The 18,340-nt window shown below is 29.9% G+C and overlaps 1 protein-coding gene across 2 annotated transcripts in view; it reads left to right on the top strand.

Annotated features, from left to right (window-relative positions):
- Dnalig3 (DNA ligase 3) overlaps positions 1-17,858 on the top strand; it is a 48,407-nt gene extending 30,549 nt beyond the window's left edge. The window contains exons 4-20 of one of the 2 annotated variants that reach the window (XM_083053818.1): positions 3,832-4,070; positions 5,144-5,223; positions 5,911-5,988; positions 6,074-6,248; positions 6,861-7,016; positions 7,291-7,422; positions 7,672-7,751; positions 8,135-8,222; positions 8,305-8,382; positions 8,897-9,020; positions 9,675-9,745; positions 9,825-9,971; positions 11,110-11,596; positions 12,285-12,355; positions 13,385-13,476; positions 14,600-14,705; positions 16,992-17,858. In XM_083053818.1, coding sequence (XP_082909944.1) covers positions 3,832-4,070; positions 5,144-5,223; positions 5,911-5,988; positions 6,074-6,248; positions 6,861-7,016; positions 7,291-7,422; positions 7,672-7,751; positions 8,135-8,222; positions 8,305-8,382; positions 8,897-9,020; positions 9,675-9,745; positions 9,825-9,971; positions 11,110-11,596; positions 12,285-12,355; positions 13,385-13,476; positions 14,600-14,705; positions 16,992-17,135 — 2,348 coding nt within the window. In that variant the 3' untranslated portion in view covers positions 17,136-17,858. The remainder of the gene's footprint in view (positions 1-3,831; positions 4,071-5,143; positions 5,224-5,910; positions 5,989-6,073; positions 6,249-6,860; positions 7,017-7,290; positions 7,423-7,671; positions 7,752-8,134; positions 8,223-8,304; positions 8,383-8,896; positions 9,021-9,674; positions 9,746-9,824; positions 9,972-11,109; positions 11,597-12,284; positions 12,356-13,384; positions 13,477-14,599; positions 14,706-16,991) is intronic. The other variant, XM_083053817.1, reaches the window with a different exon arrangement.
- Positions 17,859-18,340: the final 482 nt, after the last annotated feature.

The following is an 18,340-nucleotide window of genomic DNA, read 5'->3' on the forward strand; positions in this document are numbered from 1 at the left end:
TGGCTTCGGAAAAAAGAAAAAATATAATATATTCTTTTTTTTTAAAGAAAATTATCAGTATTTGTATCAGTGGACTTTTTTTACCACAATATCATCTTATGTATCGTGATATCTTATATCGTAAAATCTGCCTTTTTTATCAAAATCTAATGATGTCAGAAAATCGCAGAAAATTGTAAGTTTTTATACATACTATAAAATTTAATTCTTTTATTATTAAAGATTGTTACGATATTAAGAATACTGCATTTAATAAAATGCAGTATGATGATGTATATTTAATTTTTTTTGTTGGTTTTGCACAATTATATTAAAAATACAAATATTCAAGATACATAATACATAATTATTGTACATTCAATAATAAAAGAATTAAATAATATATTGTATATATACATAAAAATTTAATAATTTTGCATTTTATTAGCGACATTTTTGTCGATATTTTAATCAAGATTGTCACCTCTCTCCAGAATCTCCGAATTTTGCTCCGGAGTACGTCTGTATAAATTTGGAAAAAGAATCTGCGAATCTGTTTGCAAAAATCATTATTTTCTTTAGGAAAAGTTATATTACACTTCAGAGAGCACAAATTAAAAAAATATATAGATTTCTTTTCCGCTTTGAAGAGACGATCGACAAGTGTGACAAGGGTGAGCGACGAAGTCCGCGCGATTCGGGATTAACTTTATGATGGTCGAACGACGAAGAGATGAGACACGGACCGATTTATTTTCCGCTCGACGTATTCATGAACGCGAACGCAACCTGACGCAATCACGGCTGCGAAAAAATCATCGTGAGAGAGAGAGAGAGAGAGAAAAAAAAGAAGGGTTCTCCTATATCGCGTGGAACGGCGATAATTCGCGCGTTTCGGTGATCCGATGATTATCGCGATAGAGCAATTTAATGATGGTGTCGAATGATAGTGGACTAATTAATCAACGCGGCGCCTACGCGATCGTAATCATCATCGTTATACTTTCGCGACTCGATATATACAATATTTTTCGCAATTTCTCGATACTTAAGGCTCCTGGATCCTCGCCGCAGCCATGTTGGATTGTGACGTCAGAGGCGAGAAAACATACGCTGAAAATTCTTAGATGCCATTTTTAAATGAAAAGATATTTCGATGAAACACTATTTCAGATGGCTTTAGCGGATTTTTAAAATACCTCGAAAACTATTTTTTTCCTTTAACAGTCGACTTCAACAACCGTAAAAAGATCGCGATATCAGACTTTGTCGTGCGGAATGACTGCGCATGCGCAAAGACTAGACTGAGTGGGCCTCATATTAAAGCCATTTTACAGCTGTTGATTGATTATAAAGGGAAAAGGATAGTTTTCGAGGTATTTTAAGAGTGTGCTAAAGCCATCTCAAGTGCTGTTTCATCGAAATATCTTTTTCTTTCGAAATGGCATCTAAGAATTTTTTAGCGTGTGTTTTCTCGCCTCTGACGTCACAATTCCAACATGGTCGGCGAGGAGCCAGGAGCTTTAAGGAAGGCGAGAGGGACGGCTAGATGATGAAGAAGAGATCACGAAATCGCTGCGACTCGGAATTTCGATTTCCGGCGCGGCCTTCTATTTTTAGGCACCATTATTTACGAATCGCGTGCTCAATCATCCGCGTGTGTTTCGCTACTAAGAACAAGCGAGGGAAAGAGAGAAAGAGCGCGAGAGGGAGAGAAAGAGAAAATTTTATACGCGTATATTCAAAGATCCGGTGAAGCTCCATCAAATCAACATTGATAGCTGGCGATAATGGATGTCGAACCACCACGTGTGCCTTAGAGAAGCCGCATAACTTTGTGATCTAATCTCGCGCCACTCTATTTTCGCCGATGATGAGAAGAATTCCGGCTAGACCGCGCAGTTCTTCGTAGTACTTCGACTAAACTTGGATCTATCCTTATCGAGAGAAAGACACCTCGTTTTTAGTACGCAATTAATTTTTTTTTATATGTATATTTTTTATGGAAAAAATCTAAATCTAAAAAATATAATTGGACATTTTCGACCAAAAGTGTTTCGGTGATAATTTCTTGCGCGATCGCACATATAAAAAGCGTCATTCAAAAAGATGATAAAAATGGTAAAAAAGGTAAGGTTTTATGCTCGAATATTAACGGAGAATTATTATATAATCATAAATTACCGAAAAAGAAATTTATTTTGTTTCGCAGTTACAGTATTTTTATTGTTATCGGCTATAAAAATATAGGGGAGTATAAAGGAAAAAGGGGTAACATTTTCAAGTACAATTAAATGTTATTATAATATTATTATTATTATGAATATTATGTACACGGTATTATACTATATGCAATATATTATATATTATATATTATATATTATATATTATATATTATATACCTTATATATATAAATATCATATCATATATTATTAATTATTTAATTATTTTAATAATTAATTAATTATTTTAATAGTTATAATAATTAATTAATTCATTATTATAATTAATATAATTAATTAATGTAATTTTGAATATTAATAGAACTAATATATATAATAATAATAATTTTAGTTTTGTATGTGAGAGTACAAGAGAAAAAAATCATGAAAATTATAAAATCAATTACGCAGAGAGCGCAATCGTTTAAGAAAACATAATCTTGCCAAATTATTATTATGCGCAAAAAACGGTTATTAGGTAAGTATCGAGATAAGGAGCGGATGTTGATGGAAGAGAGAGAGAGAGAGAGAGAGAGAGAGAAACTAACCGAATTAGCAATTTTTATCACTTTTTCGATTACGCAACCTTAATCTGTTTTCTTTGATAGGCCAGAGAGATTGTGGAAAAAGCAATTGTTAATTTTCCTTCTTTCTCCCTTTTTCCATTAACAGCTTTATTTTGATATCGAGTACGTCTTTCTGAAATGCGGAATATAAATCAATTTATGTGTAAGACCGATCACAGATAACATCATCATCGAGTATATAAACGAAAAACGTTTGTGTAATAAGCCGAATTACTGAAACACTGATTTCACATTAAGCGATAAAAAATTTCTGACACGTGTGGCCCGATTTTTTCTTATATTTATTCTTTTTTTTATCTTAGAAAGACATTTTGCTGCGTACTTACTTTTTTAGCTTTTATTTCGTTTTTTTTCCCCGTAGATAATTAAAAAGAAAGAACTGTCTTTAAAGAACTCATTTATCTATTTATTTCGGAAAAGTTTAATCTCTAATTTTTAAAATTTTATGTAGATAAAATTACTAAAACTTATCGAAAAATATTTGATGAATATTAATGATGAACAATGTTGTTCTTAGATGATTTTAAAATTAGCTAGAGATGAGATGAAAATATGTAAATTCATCTTAGATGAGATGAAGATGATTTTGTTTTAAATATATCTAGATAAAAGGTAAAATTATATGGCGATTCATCTAGATAACTTCCAGATAATATTATTTTTAAGACCGCTTATATGTAAACACAGTTATAAACAAAATGTAAATTATAAAAGGGGGATATAAAAATATGTTTATATACTTTTATTTATAAATTTTTATCGCTTACTGCTTAAGTTCTACTATTTGAGTATTTTTATGTGCTATGAGTCTAAACCAAATTATCTGAACATTTGTCCAGATAATTTAATAAAGATAACACTTTTTTTCATCTTACAATTAGATGTAGATATAGATAATACATATTTTTATTATCTATATATAATAAAGATGAGATGATGCCAAAATTTCATCTAGATGATCATCTATATAATTTTATTTATAACAAACACTGATGATGAAGGATGAAAATAAATATTCTTCTTCCGTTCGATTTCTATATAGATGGTTTTAAGGGCGACATCGTCCTCTGGTGCAAGTTGCTGCTGCCCGGGGCCGTAAAGAGAATCTACAATCTGCAAAGCAAGCAGCTGATAAAGCTGTTCGCGCGATTATTGCTCCAGGACGAGGACGAGATGCTGGAGCATCTGGAACAAGGTGACGTGGCCGAAACGATCAGCGTGTTCTTCGAAAGCAGCACCGCCGTGTCGCCTTGTAACGCGAGCGTATTGACGATCCAAGACGTAAGTCCGTGTAACTTTACAAATTAAGGCACGAATAAGACACATTTGAACGAAAGATTGATAATAAAATCAAGAATAATGAAATAATTAAGCTAGGCATTATTGTTAACTATAATAAAAATTAATTGTACAATTAATTAGAATTGAAAAAATGGAGAAAAAAAATTAAGAAGCATCAAGGATTTTGAATTAAATGCAAATTAATTAAAATTAAGAAAAATTGTAGAAAATTTCAGAAAATTAGATTAATATATAAATTAATTAGAATTAGTTAATCTAATAATTATAAAGACGAGAAAGACACATTAAGGTATATTTGACTGAACGAAAGATTGATTTGATAATAAAGTCAAATATAAATAATTAAGTTAGGAATTATTAAAACTGCAATTAAAATTTTAATTGTACAATTAATTAGAATTGAAAAAATGGGGAAAGAAAAATTAAAATAGATTCAAGTTTAGAATTAAAATTCAAATTAATTAAAATCACGAAAAATTGAGGAAAATCTAGAAAATGGAGTTAATAATTTAAATTAAAATCAATTAGCATTTTTTTTAGTTTATCTAATAATTATATAAAAATCTACAATACGAATGAGAAAAATTTAGAGAGGGAATAAATTGAATTAAAATTATATGCGTCGATATATTTAATTAGAATCAAGGAAAATTTAGAAAATTTCATCAGAAAAATTAAGTCACTAATTAAATTAAAAATAATTAAAAATAATTAACCAAATAATTAAGAATTTATAATACAAATGAGAAAAATTTGTAGGGATATTTGTAGGGATAGAGGAAGATCAAATTGAGATTTAAATTAACATTGAATTGACGTTTAACTAGAATCAAGGAAAATTTAAGATAATTAAATTAAAATAAATTAGAGAGTAGAGAGTCAATCTAACAATAAGAATTATAACATTTATTATACGAATTGACTGAATAATTAATTCAGAATTGAATTCGCAATTTATTCAATCGCTTAATTGAATAAAGATGCAGAAACTTATACACGGTCGGTCGAGGTCTCATGTTTATATTAATGCGAGCGTCGTTTCACTCGGATAGGTTGACCTTTTTTTGGAAAGGTTGTCACATTTAACCAAGGAGGAGGAACAGATCCAGCATTTTCGATCCTTCCTCGACAGGTAAGTCTGCCGATGCTTCTTATTAATTTCTTTAGCTGGAAAAAAAAGAATATCTGTTGACAAGCAAAGAAATATATATAAATGCAACGTGCGATTATAACTTATAACACGCCCATAGCTTCGTTTTATTATTTTTATATACAAAATAGCGATAATATTATTTCGCAACTGTAGTGAGAAGAAGAGCCTCAATCGCTCTCGCAATTTATCTCATTTATTCTCACTCAATTTACAAATCGGTTTGTCATATTTTAAGTTTTTTTTCAAATATAAGAAAAAATAATCAAATAATAATAATAATAATATGTTGAAAATTTCTCTACGATAAATATAACCAGATATAATTTTTAAAGTTGACAATTTCTTCATTTTTTACAAAAATTTTGTTCTTTATCACTTTTGTAATAAAAAATATTTCGGACAAACACACAAAGATACGTATATTTCGCGTGAAAAAAATTTCGATCGATTTAAATAATACAAAGTCAAAAAAGTCGAGTTTTATCTAATTTGACGTAAAATTGTTCATATATCTTTCCTTCAAAATTTTATTATTTACTCCACGCAGATATCTCCTTTTCGCTCGAAAAGAGACATAGATAGGTCGAGTATCGCCGTCTATATTTTCTCCCTCTTCTTCACGTTTTTATTCGAAACCATTACGAATCATGTCGATAAAAATTTTAGATGTACCTCTAACGATCTCAAGATGATCGTGCGTCTGATCAAGCACGATCTGAGGATCAACGCCGGTCCGAAGCACATGTGAGTGTTTGTGTGCCTTATATAAGTATCCTATATAATCGAGATTCGATGATGATATAATAATATATACGTACGCGTTGCTCAGTCTCGAGGGGATCCACGTGGACATGTACAGGGCCTTCCAGATGTCCCGAGATTTGGAAGCGGTGATACGTCGTTTCCTGCCGGATTCGGAGGAGAAACAGTGCGCCGCCCCGGGCTCGCCATTAAAACGGAATAAAATAGCCATCTCGCTGATGACGCCCGTCTTACCGATGCTAGTATATAAAAATAGAATCGAATTTTTTCCTCTCCTCGGTCATTTAATAAAGACTCGATGGTATTAGTAAAAATTATTTCCCCCCGATCTTAACTTAAAGTTATATTATGTAGGTGCTAAAGAGATTTGCTTTAGATTCATTATTAAAAGAGCTGTCTATCAATAATTAAAATATTTAGGAGCCAAAAAAGGAGATAATAATAGGGATGAATAATTAACAAGATTCTAGTAATTATTATTAATTATAATAATTATTAATATATAATATACATATATTAGTATATTGTATATACTATAGTATATACTATACTATATTATATAGTATTGTAATTATTATTGTAATTTACTATATACTATAATAATATACTATGTAACTAGTACATAGTAGTATATAGTAAATTACTATAATTTATACTATATACGAATAATATTATACTAAATATTATTTATTTTTATTTACTATATGTATACTATACTATATACTAATATAATAATAAATAATTGTAAATAAATATTTAAATATTATTAATTGTTATTAGCTTAGAATTGTTGTATTAAATTAATAAATTTGAGCCGCGAATAAGATAATTAATTGATTAATGAATTAATAAAGGCAGAAGCGTGCACATCCGTGGAAATGGCGATGCGAAAGTGCCCGAACGGAATGTTATCCGAGGTCAAGTACGACGGTGAGCGCGTACAGGTGCACAAAAGCGGAAACGACTTTCGATACTTCAGCAGATCCCTCAAACCAGTCCTGCCACACAAGGTAGGGACAATAATTCGGAAACGTAATCGATCGGGAAATATTATTACATAACGTGTTGCTTTTAAAATCGATCGTATCGAATATAGAAACGTATAGAAACAATACTAGTTAACGCGAGAAAATTAATTATTGAATAAAGTTAAAATTTTTCACAAAAAATCGCTCTATATAGAATTAAAAAAAAAAAAAAGAATTTTGCGTCGCATGACGACAGATTACGATCCGAAATCGAATTCGAATAATCTTCTCAAATAACTGAATTGATTTTTTTCAGGTGAATCTGTTCAAGGATTACATAGCACAAGCATTCCCCGATGGTGACGATCTGATCTTCGATTCCGAGGTTCTCATGGTCGACAACGAGACCGGGCAACCCTTGCCTTTCGGCACCTTAGGAATCCACAAGGTAAAAACTTTGTCTCTCTCGTTGCTAATTTCTTATTTTCACGATTTTTAAATGCAATGTCTTCTCTAATATTTTCACCTTTTATTTATTATTTATTATTTCTCTCGAATCTTGTGGATGTCATAATAGATATGTATTAAGAATCACATAATATTATACATGTAATAATCTGTAATATTTTTTATTATGTGATAATAATAGTAGTATTGTAATATATATATAAATCTCCTATATTAAATATGATTTCAGAAAGCCGAATTTAAAAATGCCAATGTGTGCCTTTTTGTTTTCGATTGTCTATACTATAACGGAGAGATACTTATGGACAAGTAAATATATATATATATCGAATTTTTATTAAATAAATAAAAAAATAATTAATATAGTTACTTTATCATAAAATATTATATTAAGTAATTATTATAAAATCTTATATGTAACATGAAATAGAGCTGTTAAATTATAAAAAGGATAAAATTATATAAAGCTATTGATCATAAAATTTAAAATAATCAAAAATAAACCGACATGAAAAATTAAAGTACATATTTAAGACTGCTACTAAAAGAATAAAAAAGAGGAGAAGAATTATCGAGATATTTTGACGTAATATTTTCTGATAAAGTAACGATATTATATTTATAGAATATATATATGTAACTATGTTATCTATATGTATATATAATTTATCTTTTTTTCCTTGTTTTGTTAGGCCTATGTTGGAGCGTAGAAGGATTCTGAAGGACAGGATGACCGAGATACCGAATAGAATAATGCTATCAGAAGTTTACGAAGTTCATGTAAAGAGAGAGAAACACGCTAATTGTTATTTATTTACACAGCAGTATCGTATCGCGGATTGTGATTCACATCTTATTTCAGGATCCGCGGGATCTGGCGCAAAGAATCGTGTATGTGTTGAAATTAGGTCTCGAGGGTTTGGTCCTAAAGGATATCGATGTAAGTATCAAATCTTAAAAATATTTCTTTTTACAAAAAATAAAAAAATATTCAGAGATTATATATTATATTTTATATATACATATAATATTTTATATTATATAATATATATTACACAAAATATTATATTTTTTATTAGATATAGTATAATCTACTATTTTTACTATATTTTAATCTAACTATTTTTATATATATAGTATGTTTATACGATTGGAAGAAATTATCTGAAAAAAAATGTATCAATTATACGTTATTATTTCTCGAAATTTTTTATTACTTATTATTATACTTATTATATTTTTTCTGTATACATTTATATATTATTATATTTATATTTATTAATATTAATTATATTTAATTTATTTATATTACTTAATTGGTATTCTTAACGTATTTATACTCATAATTTCCGATGATAATGATAGATTCATAAAAAAAATCTCGTGATAACCTTCCATTTTCGCGTGAATCTTTTCTTCGGCGAATCGAGATGTTTCAAAACTCGCGTTTCCAGAGCAAGTACGAGCCTGGCAAGAGACACTGGTTGAAGGTAAAGAGGGATTATTTGTGCGGGGGTGCAATGGCTGATAGCGCAGACCTCGTCGTGCTTGGTGCATGGTACGGAACAGGCAATAAAGGTATATGATACCTTATCACAGTTCGGTGCAAAAAATTTATATTGAACGTAAAATTATATAGAAACAATATCGATGTCTTTAAAAATAATTTTTTTATTAAAGGCGATATATAAGATACAATTAAGCACAATAAACTGCCTAATATTGTCAATGACCTTAAATTATTCTGTTATAGTGGACCTATCAAAAAATTTTTATATACCATTTTCTTGAAAGTTCATCTTCAATTTTTTATAAATAATGTACTTCGATAACAAAATAGATATAGATAATTATAAAATATAGATAATCTATAACATTTTTCATAGATAATCTATAATCTATAATATAAATAATAAAAGAAATAAAGTGATAAAAAGTAGATATACTATAATCATCTTAAGGATTTCTTTGAATAGAGATTCAACATGAGACACAAAAAAATGTTTGATCAATCCACTATAACAACATATAATAATTTAATATAATTGCCCTGTACATTAAATAAGTTTCATTTTGTTTAAATATTTGCCATTTGATTCTGATACATCTTAGAAAGGTCAATCAAAACTTGAAACAGAGTAGAAAAAAAAAAAAACGAAACGAATCTTTTCTACATTCGAAATGTATATTTTCGAATTCTTTCTTTTTTTTTTAAGATATGTTTTTTTACAGGTGGCATTCTGTCGGTCTTCTTAATGGGCTGCTACGACGAGGAACGCGATAAGTGGTTAACCGTCACCAAGGTGAATAAAATTATTAACCGAGTTAATTCGATTCGAGCCTAGAGATTAATACTTTTTTTTATCATTGTCGATGACGTAGGTCCACACGGGACACGACGATGCCACCCTGGCGTCGTTGCAGGACGAGCTCGACATGGTGAAGATCGGCAAGGATGTGGAGAAGTTGCCGAGCTGGTTGCACGCCAAGAAACCCATGGTGCCGGATTTTGTGGCCAGGGATCCCAAGGTAATCTATTAATTAATTAAAGAATGAAGAAAAGGCACGATCTATTAATTTTATCTATCTAATTTATTAGTCTATTAGTCTCTCACTTTCGCATCAAGAGTTTTATCAAGAGTACAAACTAAATTTAGTGATATAATATCGATTGTGTAACTCACAAAGAAAAATATAATTCCGCGATATTAGGTCAACTCGGATTGAAATAATTTCATTTATTTATCAGAGAGAGAGAGAGAAATTTTTTGGGACGAAATGTGAATGAATTTGCGGTAGATAAATGTTCAAAGCGATAAAAGTGCATTAAAGCTAAGATAATCGAAAAATGATTGATTTACGAGATATTTTATAGTTTATAGTTTTAAAATTCTATTTTAATTATAATAATTTATTTTTATTTTTAAATATTTTATAGTTTTAAAATTTTGTCACATTAATAAAGTACAAAATATTTCGTAAATTATCCACTTTTTAATTATCCTACCTTTATAACTTTTTATACCAAAATGAATCGATTTATATAAAAAAATTATAGTGGTTTTATTTTTAAAAAACGACTTGGGGCCCCCTTTTTGTTCCTTAAAAGCCCCCAACATTTTTTTTATCCATCAACTTTTCATCTTGTTCCATTTAATTAAAAAAAATATTTAAGTTAATATTTCTAGCAGTGGCGATGAGGAAAACAGTTTGTGACTTTATGTGGGACACCCTGTATATATAAAATATATATGCATGTGTGTTTATACGCTATTATAACTTTTCCTCTCGAACAAATTTTTCGGGCCGAAAAGTGAATGAAGTTATTTGGATCGGAAATTAATATCCCAGCATTGAATTTTCCATACAAAAGCAGCACAAAAATATTACGCAGTATTTCTTACAATAATCTAAGAATTGTTCAATGTGTGAAAAGCGAATAAAACTGTTGGAAAAATTATTGGAGAGAGAAAGGGAGAGAAAAATGCACGGAAATATAAATCTTTCTATTAGACATACATATAAATATGAAAATGCGTTCCGACTCTCGGCGTCATCTACGTCATCAATTTTAATTATTATTAAATTACCTGACGTAGAAGATAACGAAGTCGAAATGCTCCAGCCATTATCTCGTCGTTAATCGTTATTTCGCACGTGAGAGTAGAAACAGCCGGTATGGGAAATCACGGGAGCCGAGTTCACCAATCAGGGTGTCCACACCGCGGACGGCATCAGCATCCGGTTTCCGCGCGTGACGCGGATCCGCCACGACAAGGATTGGTCCACGGCCACCAGTTTGAAGGAGTTGCGCGGACTCTTCAAGAAGAAGCCGGACTCCGTCGACTTTAGTCACCTGCTCGGGACATCGGCCGGGGATGTCGAGGAAGAGGTCTCGAGAAAGAGACCTGCCGATCCGGACACGTCGCCGAGAAAACTCGAGAAGAAGAAGGCGAGGAAGGTGACGAGCTCGCTGGACGAGCCGTCAACGAGCTCCAAAATCGACGAAGAACTACCCCTAGAAGAATCCTTCAAGAAACGGAAGAGGGATAAACGTAATCAAGAAGCCGAGGATGTTCGACCGAGGAAGAAGAAGTTGAAAGTGTCGAAGATGGAGGCGAGATGTGGGATCGATGGGATTCAAAATCCTACAAGTAAGTTCGAATTTGTTTGCATAAAGTTTCGAACTATGTAATTATTTCGAAAAAGAAACAGTACTTTCAAGTAGACTCGAACCTGGACGAGATAGGTTTAAACTCTTTATAAATACTTTGAGAGAGCAGTACTTGCAAATATATTTAAACTTGAATTAAGTATGTTTGCGAGTCATAAGTAATTATTACTTTTTTATGAATACATTACTTTTATGAGTACTTATGAGAAATGTTATAAATACTTTTATGAGTACTTATGAGAAATTTTATGAATATTTTTATAAATACTTTTTATGAGTACTTAAGAAATTTTACAAGTACTTTTATGAGTACTGATGAGAAATTTTACATTATGTATGTGTGTGTGGATAGGTAATAGATTTTTTTATCTTAAAGTTTGAATGTTACTTGTAAAAAATTCGATTCTTTACGATGGGAAAGTATTTATAAATACTATTTCAAACCTTGCAAGTATTTAATTTAAAAATTCGAATATAACTGTTCTAAATTCGATTACTTCGCAAATACAATATATAAAATATTATTTTTTATGAATATTATTCGAATCCTAGAAAAATTTGATGAAATTTGACTATTGGATTCGACACGGATTTTTAAGCATATATTGAACTTGAACCCTAGATTCGGAAGAGGAAATCGTAACGTACCGTTGATTCTTTTCTTATAGGTAGAACGGAAACGGAAGGATCCTCCTCGGAAGAGTCTTCAGAGAACCTCGATCCGGATGACAAGGATAATGTAAGTCGGTGTTATTTTTATTCCTCTTACATGATAATAGAAATTTGCAAATGTTACTCTTTCACACTCTTAGCTTTGTACTCGTATATTTATAGTTACTTTAAAAATAGCACTTTTTCTTCATAAATATCTTCTGTTGTTATTGATGGTAAGGAAACTAACGCTTTTGAAGGAATTATATAATACTTGTTATAATTTTTTCGATACAATTGTCACAATTTTTCTCAGTCATGTTTTTCACGAGATTTCAAAGATTACGTACATGTTTTTATTTAAAGGGATGATATATCATAAAATATCGCAGATTTTATAGAGTGTATATTTTTTTTATATATCTTTGGAGAATTCTTAACTCTCTTAAGACAATGATAAATGTTTCGCTGTCTCGCTGATCTCTCTTAAACTATTACTACGAACGTATCACTTATCAGTAATCTTTCATGTGGACAGCTGTTTCTGCTCGAAATTCGCTACTTATCTCTGCTCACGATACTGAAGCGTTTAATCACTGAAATTAGTCTCATTTATCTTCTCGGAAGTTCTCTATATCTAACACAACGTATGCGCATTTATTGTTTATTATAACAATATTCTCTCCTCCCTCTCTCTCTTTCTCTTTCCTTCCTCCTTTTCTTATATGTAAGTGTATTATAATATAACTATATATAAAACTCCTAACTTTCATGTTTCTTACAATGTATATCTTATTACGTATATCATATCCACTGTTACTTTATATTTATTTTTGATTTTTGATTTTCTGATTTATATTATTTTTCCTATTTTTTCATATATTAAACTTTATACTATTTTACTACTTTACTTTTATAGGTATATTATTATTTTGTATTATCTGATCAATTATTTATATTTTTTACTTTCAATTTCTATTTATTAATTTATATTTTCAAAATTTTCAAATTTTTTAATTATTTATTTTAGAATAAATTATTTATTCTACGTGCTAATACATTTTTCTTTCCCCCCCTTTTCATTTTCTCTATTTATCGTGAAATTTGTTTATTCCAGGGATCCAGCAACATTCTGCAGGACGTGCGAGCGAGTCTTGCACCGGGTTTCGACAGGAGCAGAAGGAAGGACGCGCGAAAGATGCTCAAAAAGTATCCTTTTTTCAACGTTATTTTACACGATGATAATTTACGCTGTACCAACATGATTATATTATCTTTACGTTCCCGATTTTATAAAAGCTCGATAATTTTACGAAAATTGCACTCGCTTCCAATAATTTCATAAATTTTTACAGCCCCCGTTCTCTCTCTTTCTTTCTCTCTCTCTCTATCTCGATCCTCTAATCGATTTTCGAAGTAGCACAACATCGGCTATGCATTATCGGAGATTATCGAGACTTGTAATGCGAGTTCTCTATCTCCGGATTTTTCAATAAAAGAGACATTCAGTATCCTCAATTTCCTTTCTTATTTGAGAAATGTTATTTTATATTTTATATAAATTGATTAATGTAGAAAAGGCCGGATCGCAGATTTTTTTCATTTATATAATTAAATAATTATATAATTTTAAAAAATTAATTAATTATATATAATTAAATTTAATTATACAATTAAATAAAACTCTTTTTAAATGTAACATATATATATATATATATATATATATATATATCACGTTTTATATTATGTATATATTAATATTGTACGTAAAAGATATAATAATATATTTTGTATGTGCACATATATAACTTTTATATATAAAATATATTATTAAATTTTTTATGTATTAATTGACATAATATAATGCGACATTTACATCATATATAATAAATATAAAATATTTGACGTATTTTATGTTACATTATATAAATTCTGATAAATTTTTAGAACAATAATAATAATAATAATGATAAAATTAAAATAATACGGAAGATGTAATTAACGATCCATTCACAGATACGAAATATACAATGAATACGCGGATATAAATCAGATCTCCTGTCTCCGATGGGTTACAGTGGCCGGACATCGCGCTGGTCTGCGAGGAAATTCCTCGAGGGATCGTCCGGTCACACTCTCCCCCCTTCTCCTCCTCTTTTCCTCCGGACAGGGAGGGGGTGGCCGAGATATCCATTTTTCCCCCATCGTTCTTCTCCAGGACGAAACGCACATTTCCGTTTTGTTTCATTCCGGGATAAGGGCGAATTTAAAGCCGAGCGTATATACCAACTATGTCCTAACTATGATGATGATTCTCCTTGACAAACGTTAGACTCGGCGCTACGGTGATAGTCACGTCGGAGAATAGACCAGACTCGGCGACGACGACCCACGTCATCCACACGCGCGCGGAAATTCCGTCCACGGCACTTCTCGTGGTAAGTTTGAACTAGTTATATGCCGTCACAATATATGCATTTATACGCGTTTCCGAGATTGTAATTCGTGATTGCGCGTAGTGTGGGTGAAAGAGCAGTCTGCGACTGAAGAAGAAATTTAATTTAATTTCGAGTGAAGATGAGATTCTAAGAAAAAATGAAAAAATTGTGGTAAAAAGAGCTTCGAGATTATAAATTTTTAAATTGTGGAAGTGAATTTATTTAATGGTATACAATAATGATGAAAGATATTCGATATAAATGATGTAATATGATGTGTGATTAAAAAAACGGTGTTAAAATTAATTCAGATAAATATATAATATATGTAAAATATATAATATATGTAAATATATAACTATAATGCTAGAATATTGCATAACAAATTATTTTATTTATTACTTGTATGTAATTAATAAATAATTTATTATATTCTATTTTATTATATATATTATTTGTATTTTCTATATATTATATTTCTATTATACATATATATTATATATATATATTATTCTCATATTTATGAATAATATTATAGTAACTTATTTTAATATAAATTCAGACTTGAAATAAATTTAAGCAAAGTATTAATAATGTTCAAAAATTATCAAGTGGCATGAAAAAGGGGCAATTTTGACGTCGAACGACGTCATTTTGACGTCTAATGACGTCAGTTTGCTACTTGGGAGATTTATAATAATTTTTATTAATAGTTTATTAATAGTTTAATTAATTAAATTTATATTCTTAATTTTTAAAAGGAAGTACTATAACTTTTTTTAAATCAAGAATCTCAAGCTAGTGTCTCTCCTGTTGACACCACTCATCCTGATATCGGGTATCCTAGCATCGGGGAAAGATCGCTTAGGGAAGAACATGAAGATTTCACGCATACGAGAAGGGAAAAGGCTATAACCGGATTAACCGCAGTTAATACCGCGGCCATTACCTGTCTCCCGCCACGGCGGCATTTAGCACTTTCCGTTATCCTGGAAGCAGGCTGCCACAGGCTGCCGATTAATCGTCAGCATCAATTACCGGCCACCGCCGTTCCTCTGCACTTCGTGTCCGTTAATTTTCCACGTTACCGTCACGGTTATGGAAAATATATTTGCGTATCGCGAACGCGCAGCGTTCTAACGAAGAGCAGGGAGGAGGGAGGCGGCGATCGCGTCATCGAGGAGAGACACCCCCGCGATTTTACGCGTCAACCCCGATAAATTCTTTTTTTTTCTTTTTTTTTATTATCGAGAGAGATTTCTAACACTCGATACTTATTACATCACCGGTTGTGATATCAGATTTATAATAAAAGATTGATTTCTTTTTTTTTGTTTTTATTAATGTAAGAGTCAGGCGAAAGCTAATTAATTTTCTCTGATCAATCTTATATAAAAGATTGATTTATATTATATATATATAGTATATAATATAGTACATAGCTATTGGTATAAGTATAATATAGTATATAGAATATATAGTATACAATATATATTATAATATATATATATATAATATACATATATATATATATATATATATATAATTTTATATAATATATGTAGATGATTTATGCATTTATTCGGTTTTCCTGGCTCTTATGTTAACATAAAAACAAAAAATTAAAAGAGAAAACGAATAAATCTCCTGAACGAGTAAATCATGACACTTTATTACCAGTGACACCATATATTTTTTATATACAAATATATACATTCATGTATAAATTAAATGTACATTTTTGTATAAAAAAATGTACACGCTAATAAACTGTAAAATATCGCAGAGCTCGCGTGTGCAACGAAGCTTGTTATATAATAAAGTGTCATAATTTCGCGGAAACTATCTCATACACACTTAATTAAAAGTTCAACTTGTTATACCTGTCGACGGAGGATAGGAAACAGAACGTTTCAGACTAAATCTCTATCTATTGAGTAACAAACAGAAATATTTTATACTCTCGATTATCAAAGCCGCGCGTGTAAAATAAAATTATTTTATTACAAATATAATATATATAATTGATCATTTTATTATAAAAATATATTTTATAATAAAGCAAAAATTTTTATTTCATTATAAATATATCTAAAATTTTATTTTCTTATAATATTTTATTATAAAATTATTTTATTATAATATGTATGTATAGAAATACATTTTAATATAAAATTTATTTATTTTTTAATACTTTGATGGGCGAAATAAGAAGAAGAGTCAACTTTTGCGCGAATTACTTGCGTGAAACATACCATTAAATGTTTCTTTTTTTTTTTATTTCAGGATTTCGCCGATTTTCCGAGGACCGCCAAGCACGTGAACGTGTCCTGGTTGGAGGAGTCTGCGACGCGGTCCGCGAAGCAGGACGAGATCTATCACGCGGTGCGGCTGGCCGGCGATTACTGCGATTGTCCCTGCGCGCATTGACAGATGCGCAGCAGGTATATTATTATACGTAAAAAATGTTTCCCTGAAAGAGTGAGGTGAAAGAGGAATCGTCTTTGAAACTGAAAGAGGTAAGAATGCCGTTTTACTTTATTTAACAAAAAAATAAATAAAAATAAACAAAAAGGGAAAACAAAATTCTGAAATTATCTTCAAAATATTATATGTAAGCTCGAATGTTGAAATATCGATGTATCGATTATCCCCCCCCCCCCCCAATAAAGTTATTCTCACTTGATATCGATGTCGCTACGTTATAGAATGACGTAATTAAATATGCGATCATACACAGATACGGTGAATGAAAATAAAACGAGCGCGCTGTATGTGTTTACGTTCAATTGTTTTGTTGTCGTTCAGGCGACGATTCGAATTATATATGTTTATTGTTTATGTAGCTTACGCGCCCGTAAAAGGCATTGTCCTTCATGGTGACGCAGTCCTTTACATTATTTCAAACTCTAAGGCTATTTTATTTCGAGCTTTATTCATGTAAATCATTATTTCAATTAAGTAAACTAGAAATGCGTATGAATATACGGAGATATCGGGATGAAGATGTCGAGCTTTCAGAGATTATTAGGCGAAATATCACAGATCGTCGATTAATTTATGTATATTAATCCTGTGTTGTTTTTATTTATAATATTAAAAGAGGCATTTTTAACTTTCAATCGTATATATCGCGCGTATATTTATAATTATAATTTTTGATGTCTATCGTATTACTTTAATCTTTTTTTTTTAACTTGAATAACATTATAATTTTATCATTGATTTTATTTATTTTTATTTATATTTATTTTAACTTATGGATTAATAATTGAATATATAAAATTGTCAATTGTGAGTAAAAAATTTAAAATATTTATTACTTATTTATACACTCTTTCTTTTTTATAGAGGATTTAAATTAAAATTTTAAAACATTTAAATTGCATTTAAAAATTATATTTATATTTTCGTAAATATCATAATTTCTTTTAAAATAAAAATTATACTTAATTTTGATTTAGAAATTGATTTAAAAATAATATAATTAATCTTAAAGAATTACACTATTTATTGAAATCAAAAAGAGAAAATTATTATTATTCCTAATTATATCGAATAATTTTATTTTTCCAATAAATTTTATTTAATTTATAAGACGAAATAATAAAATTATCGCGATATAATGAAGTCGC

This window comes from Prenolepis imparis, unplaced genomic scaffold, assembly GCF_030444845.1.
Source record: "Prenolepis imparis isolate NDT839.2.m4 unplaced genomic scaffold, iyPreImpa1.0 SCAF_14, whole genome shotgun sequence".
Lineage (NCBI taxonomy): Eukaryota > Metazoa > Arthropoda > Insecta > Hymenoptera > Formicidae > Prenolepis > Prenolepis imparis.